Source organism: Lipophrys pholis (genome assembly GCF_963383615.2).
Source record: "Lipophrys pholis genome assembly, chromosome: 3".
In the NCBI taxonomy this organism is placed as follows: Eukaryota; Metazoa; Chordata; class Actinopteri; order Blenniiformes; family Blenniidae; genus Lipophrys; species Lipophrys pholis.
The window spans coordinates 8,801,271-8,820,884 of record NC_137627.1 but is presented as its reverse complement, the minus strand read 5'-3'; the positions used below and the strand labels follow the sequence as shown (position 1 = coordinate 8,820,884).

General features: G+C 41.2%; 1 protein-coding gene across 13 annotated transcripts in view; it reads left to right on the top strand.

Annotated features, from left to right (window-relative positions):
- rap1gap2a (RAP1 GTPase activating protein 2a) overlaps nucleotides 1–19,614 on the top strand; it is a 95,465-nt gene that overhangs the window by 39,395 nt on the left and 36,456 nt on the right. For 4 of the 13 annotated variants that reach the window (XM_080459646.1, XM_080459637.1, XM_080459642.1 and 1 more), the window contains exon 1: nucleotides 11,208–11,931. The exons of 8 other annotated variants lie outside the window; for them this stretch is intronic. In XM_080459646.1, the coding sequence (XP_080315772.1) occupies nucleotides 11,804–11,931 (128 nt within the window). In that variant the 5' untranslated portion in view covers nucleotides 11,208–11,803. Of the gene's footprint in view, nucleotides 1–8,229; nucleotides 8,319–11,207; nucleotides 11,932–19,614 lie in introns of those variants that run through there. One more of the 13 variants, XM_080459651.1, reaches the window with a different exon arrangement.

Here is a 19,614-nt window from a genome sequence, read left to right as displayed (position 1 = left end):
CGCACAATGTTTTTATTACTTGTCACATGATGAATTCGTGTGACGGGATGTTCAAGCCATTAACACCGAGGATCACAGGAGGCTTTATGCTCTGAAAGGGCAAATAGGAGAAGAAAAAAAAACACCAATAAAACCCCACAAAGCAAAAGTTCAAGACAAAAGATAAAGGAATTTAAACTGAGACAAACCTCCCATTCCTGTTCTTCAATAGCAGGGTAATCTAAAATGGCTCTTTGTTGGAAGAAAACAACAGTCATTCGTTCGAGCTCACGAGTGAAATATGATCATTGATGGAATTCAAGACTCTCAGCTTCTTTTCGTCAAAGGCAAATACTGGTTTTTAGGAGGAAGCTGAACATTTGCGCATATTCCAGCTCAGGTTTGTTTTTTCGCTGCAGACAATAATGTAAAATTAACTCGAGTACTTTAGTCACTTGTGGCACTCCACTTACACTCTTGAAATGATCCTCTAGTGCTGTTGACACCAGCTCCAAGCTCACCGTGTGTTTAATCCAGTGTTTCGTTTCCCACTTTGAAGTGCATTCATCTTCCATTGCTGCCACTTTTATTTGTGTGTCCTATTCAACTTTGAGTTTCCCATGTCACTTAACCTGATATACAGCACTGTATCTGCACTCGTGAATGTTTGTGTTGCTGCTTGCGTGTCACCATGTTGTTTTACGTGTAGATAACTCATATAGGAGCAATTTCCCTACCCCGATAGAGCACATGGAGCAATAACTCACTGCTGCTCTGCCCTCCTGAGAAGAAAAAAAACAGCATGTGGCGGTAAACTTATCTTAAAGTAATAATCCACCATCCTCTGCCATTTGTTTGGCTGCTCTGTGGCTGATATGGTACAACAGTGATTCATGAAGCTCTTACATTTAAAAACAGCTGTCAAGCAGGTCTAGAAACGTACTTTATCACACAGCTGATGATTCATTTTGCGCAGCCTGCAGAGGAAATGGGTCGTTTGCATGAGAGGCTACAGCTGGCAGACAAATAAGAGCGCCACCCAGAGACACTCAAATTTTATTAACAGAAACCCAAGACAGAAAAAAACCCCAAACAGTTCAACCAGACAGAGGAAGGCTGAAAGGGGGAAAAAGGATTTGTGTGACAGTGAAAAGCAACATTGCTGTCTCATTTCTTTTCTCTAATTGAGTAAAGAGCATGTAGATCTGGTTTGAACACAAAATCAAGAAAAACGATCAAATAACACAAAACAGAAGAACCATGACACATACAGCAAAAAGAATTACTACTACTTACGGAAAATTTTAAACTACGTAAAAGTAATAAAATTTGTATTTGATAGATTATTTTATTTAACAATGCTTATGGACACGAAATTCCACCTTTGCAATGCCTGATTATTTCCATGTTAAATAAAGTCACATTTGTGAGGAACGTGCATTTGTGGGATGAGTAGAAGAGCTCAGCTTGTTGGGTTGTGCCCATGGAAATTTTTTTCTAAATCTTCTCTGCCAATACCAAACAGCTTTTCTTTGCTTTTGACTCTTGTTTGAAGATTTGGATAAAGTCTGAAAAAAAACAAGACAATCATGAAGTGAACATTCAACAGCCTGTCCCCCCCTTCAAAAGGTCTTTTTTTCTTTCAGTGCAGTAATTAGTAAAGCCTTCACCACATCTTCTCTCCACATTGACCATACAATCCAAATGAGGTAGACACAATCTGGACTCATCGTTAAACAAGCAGGTCTCCACATGTTTATTTACAAGTGTACATGTAATCAACACCAGCGGACACCAAGTGACGAGGGTAGCAGGGCCCATGCTCATAGGTGGGGACGATCAGCAGCTCAAAACAAGCTCACTGGCAGGTGCAAAGAGAAGCTTTATAGCTTTGGCAAAGAATATTTGGCAAATATTTCATCTACACAACCCACATACATCGTTCTGCTGCTCTTCCAAACACAAACTTTTTGTTGTTGTCTTTTTTTTCTTGTTTATCTAGTTGCACATTGAGACTATGGAAAATATGTTAGTCCTTTTTTCATTTATTTTCCCAGTTCATGTGGCACTCAACCCTTCCATACCTGCTGGGGCTGAAGCCCGTCACAGTGAGCAAGGATTGAATTCAATGATTGAATCAATTGAACTCCATCTGAACTGCACCAGGGTTTGTCAATCTGAGCAAAGCTGACAAGTCTGTGAATAAATGTGAAAACATTTGTACTCATCTTATTCTAAAATGTCACTCTATCTATGACATTGTTTGTTCCATATCACTATCAAATAATCAAATAATGGCAGTTAATTGAAAATAGCAGTGTAATAAATGCAAAATTCAGTAATTATTTTTTTTTTGACTTATCTTTATTTTATTTAATGTCACACATAATCCCCATTTTATTACTGCATTCTTCTACAATAGATAGCAATTACATCATAAGACCTTTTAACAGCCCTTCTTGGTAAATCTGTCCATTTATGGCACTTAGTATATAATAATGAATCCCGACACTTGAGTTGCTATTTTTCGTCAAAGGAAGAATTTCAAGAGGCCGACACCACACACTCAGGTGAGTGGAAAATTACATGTGTGTGAAACCAAAAGAGGAACCTTGTAATTATACAAATGAAGTGGTTGTGTAATACATTTGCTTATTACCAATACTTTAATAAATGTGTTGACACATCTTTCGCCTTTGGATTATGTGCTGCCATCAATGTAGTTACGTCTGTGGCTTTGCACTTGAAAATGAGTGTAGATCCAAACACTGAATCATGGAAAGGATTACCATGCCAAGAAAGGAGATTGAAAAGAAAAAAAGTGATATGAAGTGTGACTTAATTTGCAGGAAGAGATGGATGAGACACTTATACTCCAAACTGATGGTGGTAATGTCTCACAGAATGCTAATTATCTAAATGTAACATTATCCGAGATAAACCTTTGATTGCAGTGATTTCAACATTTCTATTAGTCTTTCAAAGTTCATTGATGGTGCAGAATGGGCAGGAAATGTTATCAGACATTCAGGTCTGAATTCTTCCTACAAATACATGATTATAGCCAATCAGAAGGTTGGTGTGTCTATCAAACATCTCATTGAGCATTACAAATCTGTAGTGGTTTTTCAAGGCCTGTGAAGGTCAAAAGCGGAGGGAACACTTGGAGAATGAAAGAAAAAATGGTTTCATAGTACGTAACGCTGATGATGGAGAAAGGGTGATGGAACTGTGAGAAGGACCAGAGCCAGAGGAAGAGAAGTGGGGCTGTTATAAAGGAGAGAGGAAGCTCTGGAGAGGCAACACAATGACGAGAGCCAACACAACAGACAGCTTCTCTGCTTGACACTAGGCACTCACCGGACTCCGCTAAAGGTACACCTTGTGAAATCCATATTTGGACCTCCTCCTACTTTCATTTTTCATGATATAGCTCCAACGCTGTGCTGCAATAATTTCTCTGCTGTAGTTCCCGTGAAGCCCAGTGAGCACAAAGGAAAATAATGAATTTCTTGTTAATCCACAAACGAAGCCTCTTAAGCATCGAACAACAAATTAGAAACTGAAGGACAGATGTAGAATTGGATCAAGCAGTCCCAAAATGAAACCGAACAATACATGCAAAGGGGATCCATCCATCAGCCTGAGCCACTGATCCTTCAGAGGGTTATAGAGGGCTGAAGTCAGTCCAAGTAACACTAAACAGGAGTGTATGTAGTGAGATGGTTCCCAATTAGGCTCTTAACATACTTTTTAAGTAGACATATACCACAAGCAGGCATTTAAGTATGTATGGAAGTGTACATGCATCCTTACAAAGTTAATAATGTTCAGATTTGTATGAAGTCAACCCTGACGTGCAATTTAAATACACATTGAATTAATACTGTCACATGAACTTTTGCGTTTTCTCCTTGTCCATCTGTGAGTTTTTCCCGGGCCCTAATGTTTTCCTGCCACGGATGAAAAAAAAAAAGTACATTTGACACTAATTGATGTTGACAGAGTGCGTGACTGCATGTCTGCATGGCAGTGATGTCACATTTACATTTCATTGTACACATGTCCCTAAAAAAGTGACTGAGTGTGTATTGTTGATCTATAGCAACAGTGAGCGATTTGAGGGCCAAGAAATGACAAAGTTTTGGCCAAGCATTTGATATTTTACTTGAGTGATGCAGAACTCAGAGGAATTGCGTCTGATGTCTGCGCGTTCTTAATGTTTATGAGGCGAACGTTGCTTTGGTGGTGAAGGGTGATGGTTCACACTCTTTGATTATCGCCCACTGGTGTGTAATTTGACCATTTACATTTGAAAAGCCACACTTTAGCAAACAACAGGTTCAAGCAAATACCTTAATAATTCACCTTAATATGTAAGTCTTAGCAAGTTGTGATCAGCAGAAAAGAGAGAGGGATTGTTACACCACATGTTCACAATGATAACATGACAGAAGGAGCCAGTTTTAATAAACATGTCAATTACACAAAACAATAAAGCCATTTACGTTGATGATTGGCAACTCGCAGGCCCATTAGAGAGTAATCAGAGCAGCTTAAAAAGCCCTAACAACTGTGTGCGAATGCTCAGCACGTACTGCCTCGCTTCCTGAAAGGCTCCGACTGTCAATTTGCTTTTGTTTGTTACATAATCAAAGTCTCCACGACATGATGCAAAACTGTCAAACACATGTGAGCGCCACATGCTCTGTACATAAGGGCATGACCCACTGGGCGAGAGAGGGGGAGTGTTGACATTTCTTTGTGCTTAAAGGATTGCTGTTTAATTTATAAGACAACATGATATTTCAGGGTTAATCTCATATTCATGACCTGTTTGCCATTTGCTTTTGAACTTGGGGTGTTTTTCCATAAATACCAGACACATCTTCCGGGCCGAACCACCGACACTGTCACTGATATTGATGAGACAAGGGTCTACGGATGGATTAGTCTGCAAAGACACGCGAGTGTCTAGTCGAGTTCTTATTGGGGTTTACGCCAATATGTATTGGAGAAAATAACTCGACATGGATTAGTGTAGAAAGAGGGTGGATTTGTGGACGACTCACAAAATGTCACATGTTGCACTAAAGTAAATGGCAAGAGTCTGCATCACCGATCGGGGATGTAATTTATTCTTAATGGGTTTTTAGAGTGTTTAGAGAGATTTTTTTGCTTCTCAGCTGTTGCTGGACCAATCCTGAAAAGACATACAGAAAAACACGACATTAGAGCAAGTTTGATCAGCTACAATCAAATGCTTATACACAGTTATGTGCCATTTAATGAAAACATTGAATCAATTTCTCACTTACCACTTTAAGAAATAGTGGAATCACTAACTAGTTACCGAACTCAACATACTTAGTCTCTCGAAAAAGTAACTTGCACATTGACTCTCTCAATTAGAATATATTTATAATATGGACATCGCTGTATTATTGCAGTGATGCTGTGACACATTAACTGTGCTGACTGCACTCTTTGGGTCTCTTAGATGTCTGGTTCAGTCATTCCTGTATTCTGAATTTGTATCAGGAAGGTCCAAGTTAAATGGTGCTGCACAAAGTTATTTTTGTCCCATTTCATTGTAAAACAGTCATTATTAAAGTCCTTTTTTTTAAGCTGCACGTGCTCCATTGCACATAGAAAACACCTAGAAAGCATCAAACCCTTTATTAATTGATGCCAATGAGATGAGGCAGCAGCAGCAGAACAGTATACAGGAAACACTGTGGCCATTATATCCGCTAATATCCACAAACTAATCCTACTTCCAATTGGACATCCTTCCTGATGCTGTTATGAAGAGAGAGGTAATTCTGGGTGAATGAGACGTTGCTCTCCTAGTAAAGTATCCATTAAGATAAAAGTTTCTGCTAATGCTAACAGATACCTAGAGACAATTGACAGATTGTAATCGCATTAACAATTTTCTTTTAGTAATCAGCAGCGCGTTAGTGGTTAGAGGTTGTCGTGTTCCTGTAACGGGTCATTTTTCGCACACAAAGTCAGGATACGGCCTTTCTGAGAGTAAAACAATGTATTCAAGGCCGTTACCCATATTTCATGTGGTGTTCTGTTCAGTGTTCAGATGAGGATGTTCCCCAGTGTGCCTGAGCACCGTTTCAAATTGAAGCACAATTCCGTCCAATATTGTGACGTGGTTATGAATGAAAACGTATAGATATACGCATGTTGTTTTTAGACATGGAACAAGCAGTGTATTTGTCGTTGCGGTCTCCTCTGAGCTGTACGGTGACACGCAGCAGTCTGCATGAGGCTGCCTCTCACGGTTAATGTCTGCTCTCCGAACCTGAGGCCGTCGGAGGGAGACGGTGTTGTGTGGAAGTGTCTCGGTACATTGTAATTTTCTGTGTGGGTGAAACAAAACACCGGGTTGGTCCACACCTCATCTCTGCCTCAATCCCCTGGATTTATCCAGCCGCCGCCAGCCATCCTAACACTGCATGTGTATGTGTGTTGGGGGGTGGGGGTGGGGGTGGGGGGGCACTTACTCTGCAGCAGTTGTGAAGGTCACTTTCTTCAGCAGTGTTGTAGTTGGGTCAAGTATTTTGTTTGTGGCTTTGTGAGCATGTGAAGGGACATGCTTTGGGAAATGTCATAGTGTATTGTAATTTACTATAAAAGACATCGCAGAGTATCTAATCTATACGGGAGTAAGTGTGTTGTCCTTTAATAGTATGGGCTGCAAAGTGAGGTGACCCTGGTGGGCTGGCGTCTGTTTTCGAGACACTTGAGGACCTGTGAAGTGACAGGAAAGGCTGCTGGGTACCAATAAGGCATGCACTGGTTGTGTGTGCAGCAGTGTGTGCATGTGTGTGTTTGCACTTGACATAGATCGAGTGATGGAACTCATATAAAACTAGTCAGGAACACAAAATTAATCCAACATTCAATTTCACGAGTAGTTGTCAACCATAATTGAAAGTGGATGCCTTATAGACCTTACAGTTTTATTTTACATGAAAGTAAATAAAATTTTATGTAGACATATAATTCACTGAGGAATAACACACACACACACACACACACACACACACACACACACACACACACACACACACACACACACACACACACACACACACACACACACACACACACACACACACACACACACACACACACACACACACACAGAGATATTGATCCAAACTGACAGATTAAATGTTTAAGTACAGTATGTACACACATCCTCCTCCTTCTCCTTGATATGCGTTTTACCTCCATCATCAACAATTTAGCAACAGGATTTGTCAAATGATGATCAGAGTCTGGTTTAGCCTGCAGATATCTGCATAACAGATGTCCAGACCATGATTGTTTCCTCTGTTCACCACTTGCTGTGAAGGTCCAGATGGTAATTCTTCTCATTACAAACAAAGCAGCTAAGCTACCTAAAATAATCTAAATCACTTTCAGGCTGAAAAAGGTTTCAAGATGACATTTCAGCCATGCTTGTGCTTACTATCGACTCTCTACTCATCCGCGCACAAAGAAAATAGTCTTAAATTTCCTTACTGCTTCAACTATAAACTGATGACAAAGAAGAAGAAAAAAACACGTCATGTTTTCAATCATTGTTTTATTGATATGCAGGTTCCTAATTAAAATAAGCAAGGTGACTGAAGAAACTGGCAATTCATCAAATTGTTTGAATTAATGAGTTTCACCTTGGAAACATCAGGAAAAGCTCCAGCTGACTGTGTGTACCTGTTTACCAATGTTACATGAGGTAAAACTACCATGTCTTCTCTGACTGTTCACTTGGCTGTTCTTCAGTGTATCACACAAGAACAATGTCACACCTGTTTGTGAGCGTGGGAGGAGCTGAAACTGTGTTTTTGCATTCGAAAGTGAATAGATACAGGTGTCTAATTTCACCACCCCCCCCCCCCCTCCCCCCCTCATGATTCGCATTAACAACCTAGTGAATTGTTTATGCACACACACGTAAGTGTACATACATACGTATGTGTGTGTGTGTGTGTAACAGTCGGCCTCTGGGGGACGTTCGACAGAACAAGTTAGCTGTGAGCTTATTCATCCGTCTCTCCCGTCTCGAGCTGGGAAAATCCTCAGGTGGCTGTAAGTGAAGGAGCCACGATCACACAGTATGTCAATCAAACATCTCACACTATGATTTTTAAAAGTAAATTCCAATAAGGATAATAACTGTATATCTATCTTTTTTTTTTTTTTTTTTTCTTTGAATAGTTGTCAAGGGGATACAGCCTTGGGGGTCCTTCGGGCAGATTCGCTGGCAGCTGCCTGGTTGCTATGGCGCTGATCACACACAGGAAAAGCAATGTGTGAGGAGAGAGAAAGAGAAGGCCTTCTGTTTGATTATTGTATTTGTAGCCGCTGTTTTCTCAGCTTAATCTGTTCTGCTGTCGGGCAATCACAGAAGCATCTCATCTACTCAAACGCCTTTGTACCTCATCTTGAATGATCCATTTCTCTAATCGTCCTCTGTCTGAGGAGTCTGAGAGGAGTCTATTTTAGTTAGCAACATTCACCTTTTTTATTATCACCACTCTCACCTAGACAAACTGCACAGGATGCGCAATATGAATCACCACCTTTTTTTTTTTTTTTTTTCTTCTTCTTCTGCTGCATCAGGCTTTCGTGTTGCTCGTATTCTGTAGTTTTATGTCTATGTCCTTGTGTGCCTGCCCAGTTTTATCTATGCTGCTACGTGATCATCTGATAATAATGCACCTGCCTGTTTTTACCCATTTATATGCACGTGTCTTGGAGGATACGTTTCAGTTCAAGGAGAATGTTCAGGACAAAGTCTGTAAACATGAAGTCCATAACTACAGCCCTATAACTGCTGCTTTGTGTTACGCAGAACCTTTGGGGACATTTTTTAATTTTCAAAATAGGAATAGTTAAAAGTTGAAAAAACAAACAAAAAAACCCCAAACAAATTGCTTGCTTAATGACATGTTTCTGTTATTTTTTGACAAATTGATATTGGGTTCAAACACAGTCACAGCTTTACTGCAAATCCTGGATCATCTTCTAAAAATAACCTCATGATGTACTGAGAAAGGTCCAGCCCTGAAAACCTGACTAACAAGTTATTCTCATGTGTCATCATTGGAAATCTGCTCCTGTTAAAAGATTTCACTAAATAAACCTGTTTGAAACTCTAAAAAAAAAAAAAAATGTTTTCCGACACAGTAGTACAAAGTTAAACTTTGAAAAAATATGAGAAGAAGTTTCAACAATTAAAGGTAATAGCCAGTTTAATGTTTACAGCAGGAGAGCTGTAGAAAGTTGTTGGGGAGGGGGAGGGAGGGGGGGGGGGGACCGGGATGTCTGTGTTTCTCTGATCTCCATGCTGACGATCCTCAGCGTGGCGAAGTGATGACAGTGAAGAGTGGGAGTGGGAGTGCGATAGCACGGGGCTGCATGAGAGCAAAAAGGTGTTTGAAAGGTTTACATTTATAGATGACACCATAAATGCGTCGTGGACGCAACTTTAACAAGATGACTGGAAGTCTGCAGGAGCTCAAAGGAGAGCAATGTGGCAGCACGCTCATGTTAAATCCTGCAAAAAGTCTTACAGATGACGATCAAAATGTAACGGGGACAAACAAAGTGGTTTCATGGGCCTTGCTCCCTGGTGGGATTCAAACCTGCAAAACTCCAAATACCATGTGTCCTTCTTTAACCTCTGTACTTAAATATCTCTAATATGCTGACCACCACAGCCAATGTTAACACTGAGATTCAGGCTTGTGAATTTGATTAAATCAAAAAGAAATGCTAGATTTAGACGCAAAATACACTGCATTTGGTTAATACTGTATCTTTAAAATAAGTTTGTGACAAATTAAACAAAGAAGTGGACTGATATTTTGTTTAATGAGCCTGTCTACTTAAATATCACTTTATTGTTTGTCTCTCTGTCTAGTTAGTATGCTTTGGGATCTTTGAAGAAAGTTTTAATGACAGATACTTCTGTTGATCCCTTCACAGAAACCATTGTCTGTGCAAGTACTGAAGGTAAGAGAGAAAATTGAGTAATAACACATTGTTTAATTGGTGACTGCATGAGTTAGATTCTCAGCAGGACTTATTTTAATGTGTTCTTTCAGAAAATAATTTGCAAATTTAAAAAAATTTCTTTTTTTTTTAATTATATTTCTGAATATAATGAAGACCCATTAAAATTATGCAATAAGCTATAATGGGTAACCACAAGTAGGTATGACAATAAAGGGCTATTACAAAAGGACCTGCAAACCTGAAGATGAGATGCGTTACCCAGAAGGCATAATATCCCTTTTATCCTCCTGGTGAACTGCAAATTGCTTATACAGAAATTGCCAGAGTTGCCAAACTATTATTCAATGTGAATTGCAAACAAGCTGAGAACAAAATGGAGTGGGATGTGTGCCACTGCCAGTTTAATTCAACTATTTTAAAAAAAAAAAGAAAAATGAAATGGGGAAGATAAAATGAATAATGAAAACTGGAAATCATGTGGATACACACTCGTCCATTCATTCACTCAATCTCTCACAGTCAATCAGTTGATGAGCTCAGAGAGGAAGAACAACAGGTGGTCAACGATGGAAACGGAGCCCTTCAGATCAATATATTCTGGGAAGACGACTGCCTCGGCTCTGTTTACTGAAGTGAGACAACTAAAAAGGAAACGGGTTGTGGCTGGAGCCGGAGAGACGCCCCGGCACACCAGAATGGATATTTGTTCGAACAACGAGAGGAATGCAGACTGTTTATTAGCGGCACAAAGAGGACTAGGGGTATGTCAGAGTAAAGAATAAGAAGAAATAAAACACAAAATATATGTGCTGTGCATTTCTGTTTTAGAATGTGTACATTTGTGTGTGGTTTAATTTGGTTGTCATGCCCTTGGCAACAGCACACCGCGCAATAAATTGATAAGACTGCTTGAATTGAGATTCCACACAGAGAGATAATGTTTGCTTGTGTGTTACAGTTTTTTTTATGGGCGGGTTGTTTGTGCCTGGAAATGAAATCATGAAATCAAGTGTAGATAGAACAAGGTCGGGGATATTAATACAAAATTATTAACAAGGTAGAAACAAGGACAAGGGAGGAGGAGAGCGAGGGGGAGGGTGGCATACAGTAGGGGAGGAGCGGGAGGAGGCGGAGTCCTGACACTCTCCAGCCTGTCAGACGGAGGCGGGCGGGGTTTGGTTGACAGGAAGGAGGGAGCAGAGCAGCAGCAGCAGCAGACACAGAGGGAGAAGAAGCAGAGCACGTTAGAGAAGGAGGGAGAGGTGGGAAGGTAGAGGTAGGCAGAGAGATGCAGTGCCACAGCAAGCCTTTCTGCCAGGCAGCGGCTCCTCATCCTCTCGTCGGGGACCAGCTTGTGTTTTGGAGCTGTGATGCACAGATTCGCTGCAGGAGCTGGCAATGCAGATAAGAGTTCACCTTGAGCTGGAGTCCAACTGTGCCACTCTGGGACCTCTGGGATTACAGCAAACACTCGTTGATCCTGCGAGCAAGAACAACTGAGATTTGTTTTGATCATCCAAAACACAAAGGTGTTCAGGGTGTTTGACTCTTCGGATTCCTGGTTCAGACCCAGAACGGAAGGTCTGACAAGAGGCTGCCAATCAAGAGGGCACAATTTCAAAGAGGTTCTTTGTTGGCAGTCTCTCCACCAAAACCCACGCTGGAACCTCGCAAAGCCACGTCCAGGCAGGTCCTGCAACCAGGGAGCCCTGGAGCCGGTCTGACCTTGGATCGGCTGTCACCCGAACCCCTCCTGCCCCCGGCAGAAGCGTCAGGCATGTCTCAGACATCGGGACGGTTCCACAACAAAAAGGCCGGTATCCGGGCGGCCGTCATCCTGATCGGACTCCTTCACAAGTCTCGCAAAGCGAAGGAGAAGGAGCGGGAGAAAGAGGAGAGCGAAGGGTGGGTGAAGTTTGTGCCGCTGCGCTGCTTGACGAGGGAGGCATACTGGGTATAGGTGGTGCTCGGGATGAGCAGACGGTCTGCACTGCGGTGCCGAGCTGGGATTGTGAAGAAAACTTTACTAGCTTGTAATGTCTTTGTTATTCCTGTGGCATGAGGGCACTTTGAGCTCTGTATGGTTCAGTGAGTCTGCCTCTGCAGTTTTACTAGAGGTCCATTTTATTAGAGTGTGCTTGTCTGTGAGTGTGTGTCTTGTTGACCGTACTTGTGTGTGTGTGTGTGTATCTGGGTCAGTGGAAATGATGGATGGGAAAGAAGGAGAAAGGTATTGAGAAGTGGAGGTGAATGGAGGTGTGCTCTGAGTGCTTTTGAAGAGCCAATAAGAGGTGCAGAGAGCATCAACGAAACAAAGCACCGGTGTGGAAGTAGAAAGAACTTAACATGGAAAAAAATTGTTTGTTCACTCTGACTTCTCTTTCTAGCTTTATATTAAGTGGCTTTTTTTTTTTTTTTACTGCACATAACATCATTATTGGACACATGTTGATCTCTCTATTTCTACTTTTGTTCTTTGATTCTTATATCTGGGAAGACATTTGTTTTCTGGTGAACTAGTGCAGCGCAACATAAGCGGCAATAAAGAGCAGATTTGAAATCACATCTGAAGCTGAGGAGATTTACAAGACCCCTCAGTCACGTTCACATAATGCGAGCACATTGTTGCATTGTGCGATAAAACAGGGCTCATACTTTAATACCTGACGTCTTCTACAACTGCTGCTTCACCTGCACCTGAGCCAGATCATCTTCCTGCTAATGCAACCCAGCGCAGTCAATAAGACTCCTGAGAATATTACACCTGGTAACAGTGTGTGATGTTGGCAGAGTTGAGACTCTGATACCCCCCCCCCCCCCCCCCCCCGCCACCACCACCACCACCACCACACACACCTCTTACCTGTGTTTTTATACTATGGAGGAATTTTGCATAAATGTATTTCCTGCAGGCTGACTGGAAACTCACCCTTAACTACTTGCCTGAACCTAACTAGACAAATGCACCACACACACACACACACACACACACACACACACACACACACACACACACACACACACACACACACACACACACACACACACACACACACACACACACACACACACACACACACATCCTTGTGTGAGCATTTGTTTGCGTGTGCATGTGTGTGTGTGTGCGTGCGTGTGTGTGTGTGTGTGTGTCTGTGTGTAGTGCATTTGTCTCGTCCTTATTTGTCCTTATCCTTGTGTGAGCATTTGTTTGCGTGTGTGTGTGTGTGTGCGTGCGTGCGTGCGTGCGTGCGTGCGTGCGTGCGTGCGTGCCACTAAAAGCCCTTTGCAACTTTGTTCTAATAGCCTGGCCCAAAATAGGCTGTAATTCATTTTGTAAATGCTGATAAGTTTGTGTGACCTCTTCGTCTGTTTGTGTGTGTAATCTAGTTTCAGATGGTTTAAAATTAACTCCAGGAGACGTGGCTTTATCAGCAAACATGCAAATTGAGGGTCATAAATTGCTCTTCACTGTGTTTCCCCTGAAAGCAAAATGTTTATTGTCGGGTTCTGAATGTTAACAGGAAATGCTGCCCACTGAAATCATTGTCTTAAAACCATGTGACCTCAGTTATCTTAAATAATGAAGATCACGCTTCTTAAACATTGAAGTTGATAATAGGCTTCAATTGCACATATTCTCAAAGAAACACCCCGGTGGTTTCCCAGCAAACCAGAAGTGGTTCTCATTGAACTAAACATACTTCCCTGCAACAGTGTGGACAAATGTAATTGCAAGTGCTGCAAGGTCACAGAGGCCTCAGTAGATCATTTCTACCCTCAAGATAAATGCAGTCATGTCTTGAGGCTATAATCCTTTATGGATGTAGGAGTGGTTTACTGTTGCCCAGATGAAGAAATTTGTGTTTGTTTACATTTGTGGAAGTGTTGATGTTGTGCATTCATAATTTCTTTTGTTAAATGACAAAAGTGCAATCTTGCAGAAAGCATTAACACTCTTAAACACTGCGACAACATTGTGGCACTGCTGTATCTGCTGTCTGTGTGGCTGCTGTACCGTCTGATGATTCTGGCAGAATTGTTGACAATTTTGAGGTGTCGTTTTCCAAGTCATGGTTATTGTGTGCATGATTGTGTCCTTTCAGACTTTTAATGCTGCTTTCAACCGTAGACCATACTTTGTGAAAGGATGTTTTATGTTCGTCAAGCAAGAGTCACTCTGTAGATACATGGAAAAGTATGACAGACTGATTGGTATTATTAGAGCCGAGCATTCTTAACAACATAATGATAGGCAAAGATGTATAGACTCCAGGAAAAAAGCGTTTCAGTGGGTTTGAGGGAACCCGACTTTGCAGAAATGAATTTAAAAATGTGATTTCCTCCTTTTGTTCCCAGTTCTCTGGCTTGCTTTAATGGATGGAACTCACACGGAAATGCAACTTGTATGTCTTCCTTCATCTTTATCTCGACTGATAGAGCCACACTCTACATTTGCCCTCCATTAAGTCGAACAGCATGGGATTTGCAGCTCGTATGTGAATGTTTGTGCATTAATATCATCCATTGCTCATTTATCTTCAGCTGCAGACTTGTTTTGTCTGCTTGTGTCTTTGTATATACCGTGCTTTTTATATTTTTCTGTGTGTGGTGTGTAGAGACGTTAACACTTGTTAAAACTGCCTATGTGCCTGTCAGTCCAATGTTGTGTGATGCCACTGGTCTGTGTGTGTGTGTGTGTGTGTGTGTGTGTGTGTGTGTGTGTGTGTGTGTGTGTGTGTGTGTGTGTGTGTGTGTGTGTGTGTGTGTGTGTGTGTGTGTGTGTGTGTGTGTGTGTGTGTGTGTGTGTGTGTGTGTGTGTGTGTGTGTGTGTGTGTGTGTGTGTGTGTGTGTGTGTGAGAGAGTGACAGACCCATCTATAAGTGTTTTGTAGACTTAATAAGTAATCACAGCTTGGGCTTTTCTGTTTACACTCTGTGTTTCGGCTATTCCAAGATGCTCTGATCCAAGATCCCTCTTGACAAGATCAAGCCACCTAAGATAGAGCCATGGACTGTGTATATTTTGAATGGAAATGACACATAATATGAATTATTTTAGTGACAAAATGAGACAATATGTGCCCCTTGTTTTCCAATTAGACTATTAATTTACTTTTTTAACATTTAAAATCTGGTTTTCTTGTGCAACTAGGTGAAAAAGGTCCTGCTTTCTGAAAGGAAAGGATGAGCAGCAGAGCTGAGTTTGTGGGTTGCGCCAATGAAAAATGCGCCAAACCTTCGCCAAAGCAATAATCTGAAGAAACAAGGCATATTAGCCTCTGTCGCATGTTGAAGAAGCCAGATTTTGCTTGTTTTTACTATTGTTTTTGATTTATAAGATAACATGTCACGTGTCACATGCTTAAAATATCACAAAAAACATCAACGTAAAAAGGATTTCTTGGAAAAACAACCTAATAGAACGTGTTGTCTACTATGCAATGTATTTTATTTCCTGATATGCTCATTAGATTACAGACAACGTTATTGTCATTAAAGTGAAATGTTGATTCAGACAAGCAGTAAAATGCAGTTTAGTATGTGTGGCAATGCTATGTTTGGAGTATTGATGATAATTATAATGTGTATTTTAACACTGATGCCAAGTTAACAACATTGAACACGTGTTAGACAATATAAACTGTAACACAACGAGCAAGTAAGTTTGAAAATGTGATATATAAAAGGGGTGAAAAGGGAATTTTTTTTTTGATTGAATATTAAAAATGCGAACAACCTTAGCTCGTCGGCTGTAAATAAAACAAATAACAAAAGTGTAGATTCAGCCAATGCAGACGCCTACTGTAGGTACAATCTTTACAAATGATCTATAATGGTAGACTCCACCCTTTAATTTGCAGTAAAATGAATTGGGCATTGCTTTACATTTGAATCAGTGTAAGCTTTTCCATTTTAAGAGTTGATTGTAATAATTAGTTTAGTTATAATGTAGCAGCGGCTGTGGCATCTTGGTCGGGGCAGCACACCAGATTATTGGACGTTTTACTGTACCTCTAGAATTTGTGTTTAAGTTTAGTGTCGTTAACTGTTTGTTTTGTATTTCTCTCATCATCCATTGTCGTTGCCCTGCTCAGTCCAGTTTGTGTTGTAATTGTGTGACACCGTGAGTGAGGAGGATTTTGGGGCTGCTCACACATGGCCGTGTTGTATGTTGTGTTGGTGTTCAAATAAATAAATCAAGAGTTTCGAGTCCTATGTGAGGCTCAGTGATCCATTCTCAGCACGCTCTGCCTGCGCAACAGCATTGAAGGGAATTTCTTCCCCGAGTTTGAGGCGCCCCACCGGAAGCCCCGGCACCGGCATTTGCCTGTATTGCCTCACTGGTGAGCCGACTCTGATCACCTTCCTGCTCACACTGCTCTGGGCATCACAGTGTTTAATAGGGTTAAAGTCAGGGCTGCTGGCAGGTCACTCCATCTTCACCACTCCGAGTTTCTGGAGGTCGTCTCTGCTGAGCCCCACTCTGTAGTCGACAGCAATGTCATCATGGAGGATAGAGTTTGGTCCCAGAGTGTGGGGAAGTGAGATTGACAATGGTGGCAGAATTTCATGTCGACGTCTCTCAGCATTGAGATTTCCTCCAGCTGGTCAACTTGTCTTGCTTCCTCAGACCACAATCATCCAAACAACTTCAAATGAATCAGCAAAGAAAAGCTGTTTGCAAAAGCAGAGAAGATTTGTGAAATCGCTACCAGGTGCGACACACACTCATCTCGGCTGCTCATCCCACAAATGCATGTCCCTTATAGATGTGGCACCATTTAAAAGACAAATATCAGCATTTCGAATCTTTTTTAGATTCATTGCAAAGAAGCAATTTTACAGCAAAGAAACACTTCATCATGCTTAGTTTGTGATCAAATTCTATGAATATTAAACATTTAAATCCAGACTTTGAAATGTTTCCGTGCAGATTTGAGCAAACCACAAAGCATTTCAATTGTAAGCTTCTCTTTAAACCAATCTGTCCCTTCTCATTTTCACTTCAAAATATTTTGAACAGATGTTTTTAAGTGGCATTTCTCTGTCTTCTCGTCTTTGCACACAGCCCAACACCTCTCTCAACCATGCGATGATGAACAATCAGCCACATGCTTTCCACTTGCAGTGGCTGAAAGCATTTGGTGCGTCTGGAGTTTCTCTTTCTTATTTTCCTAACAGGGAAATCTGAGAAAATCTAAGAGCGTTTTAAGTGGATGTTACTCCAGTATTTCAGAGGTAATTAGAACTGGAGATGTCAACAAGATGCCTCATGACAAATTCAACATTTTCACTTGGTTGCAGATGAAACTGATGCAGTTTATTCATCTGAAATTATAATGACTTGTGGGAACCGTGAACATGATCCTTGTTATGATCCACAGTGGGAATCCTTGACATTGTTACTGAATTATTAAAGTTTGCTCAATGTACTTCACATTAGGCTCAAACGTTTTAAAAAAAAGTTTTTGCAGCAAACGGACTGGAAAATTACCACACTGTAGTAGTAGCCTGGTTGAAGGTACATCTGCCACAAAGATTTACAGGTGCCGATTCTGATAATAAATGAAGTGAAATGCAGGTGCAGTTTGCCGAGTCTGGAGCATTAACATGGGAGTGATAGCAGCTGGTAAAGGCCATTAAGTGGACTGATAAAGCTCAATTCAGTCGTCTCATATCTGACCAGTCGATCGGTTGGTTTGTTTAGCTTAGCACAAACCCCCCGGTTACACGGAAAGAGATTTAGAGCCCTCTCCCCCTCTGTTTCACATCTGTTTGCTAAAGCAGACTGCTGACTCCAGCTTTATATTTGTAGTACAAACATGACATTGGCATTGATATTTTCTGTCTGACTCCACAAGACAAAACAAAAAGTTCTTTGTTTGTCATGATATTTATGATGCAAGTGCTGGAGCTTATTTCCATCAACAGTGGGTGTGATAGGTCACCAGTCAGATGCAGCTTTGACTCAAAAACAGACAGAATAAATGCACTTACTTTCAATCAATTTAGACTCTCCAGTCAATGGAGCAAGCAGGTCTTTGGATCCAATGAAAACCTACTCAGGGACAAGATTCAAACTTAACCAACCCGTAATATTATTTAAAACCACAATGATACAGCCAGAGCCAGATCACCTGCAGGTAAGATGGTTAACAGACGGGTTCATAATTAATTCATCCTTGAATTACTTTTTTTAATTTAACCTGTAATCTACAAAATAAATACACATCAAACAGTTCAATCCCCAAGGACATGTCTCCTCTGGTGTGGTTTGGTCCTTCTGCCGACAGCCTGACTGGACACGGTCTACTTTTGAATCAAATTCTTCATCACATCCCGACAAGGTCTTTCTCACCTTCAATATATTATTCAAGAGAACAAGTGTCAAAGCAGCGATAGGAACAGACATACAATAAAATGTGCGGATGATTCGGATGTTCGTCAGCGCAGATTGCACAGACTGGGTGGAAGAGGCCCGCTGGCCTGTGGAGGAGGACTTGGTGTCATGATGTGACAAGTCCTTAAGTCCTTCGTCTCGCCAAATGTGGCAAAAACTAAGGACATGAGCATTGATTCAAAAAGTGACCTTACGATATCTACACTAACCAATATTACTGATCAGGATGTTGTTCTCGTCCAGACATTTTCTGTGAAAATGCTCAAAGTATAAATCTTACTTTTTATCCCAACTGAAGAAATCCACTTTCTTTTTCTTTTTCTCCATTTACTGTTGTAAGATGTTCAACTATACTAGACATGTCACTGCTGCTAACACTGTTTTAACATTGCTACAGAGTGACTCTTCTATTCTATTCTATTCTATTCTATTCTCTTCTCCTATAGGCTCCCATATTATATAAGAAAGAAAGAAGAAACGATAATCCCACTCAAACTAACCTCTTATTCCCTTTGTGTTTCTCCACACACACCCTTTATGCCACATCAAATCTGTCTTATTTGTGTTGCCATCTCTGCCGGGGCTTTTTGTCGTCTATAATTTGTTGCAGTCTTCTGGTCGTCACAGTTTTATGATTTATTTTGTTTTTGGTGTTTCAAATGCAAATTTCCCCAGCGACCAGACAGATTAATTTGATTTGACAGTTGCACAAGTGCCTCAACAATCATCGTCTCTTAGGACAAAATCTCATCAAGCAGTTCTTAGTGGTCCGATACATCTGCTGGAGGGTCCTTGACACGGACGACAGGAATCTAAATGGCGAGACTCGATAAATCGAGTGGCGGTCCACTCAAGAACGGTTCTATTGTTTTTCAGGGAGCCGGCGCAGTCGCATGTGCCTCCCAGTTTGGCTCAGAGAGCGTTGATGTAACCGTGTCCTGCAGTGGCCGTGTGCCTGTTGACATGCTTGGGACTGAACAGCTGACGGAGGAAATTACACCAACAGCTGGTCACAGCTAAATAACCTGCTGGGTTCCTCAGACACACAGGCTCAGCCAGTGACTCTGCGGCTCAGCAGGCAGCAGTTCAAAGAAGGCACTCGCTCGTACGCACAGTGAAAAGGCACTGGCAGCTTCAAGACTCCGTTTGTGTGGCAGCACTTTGATTAAGTCTGAATATAACCTAAAC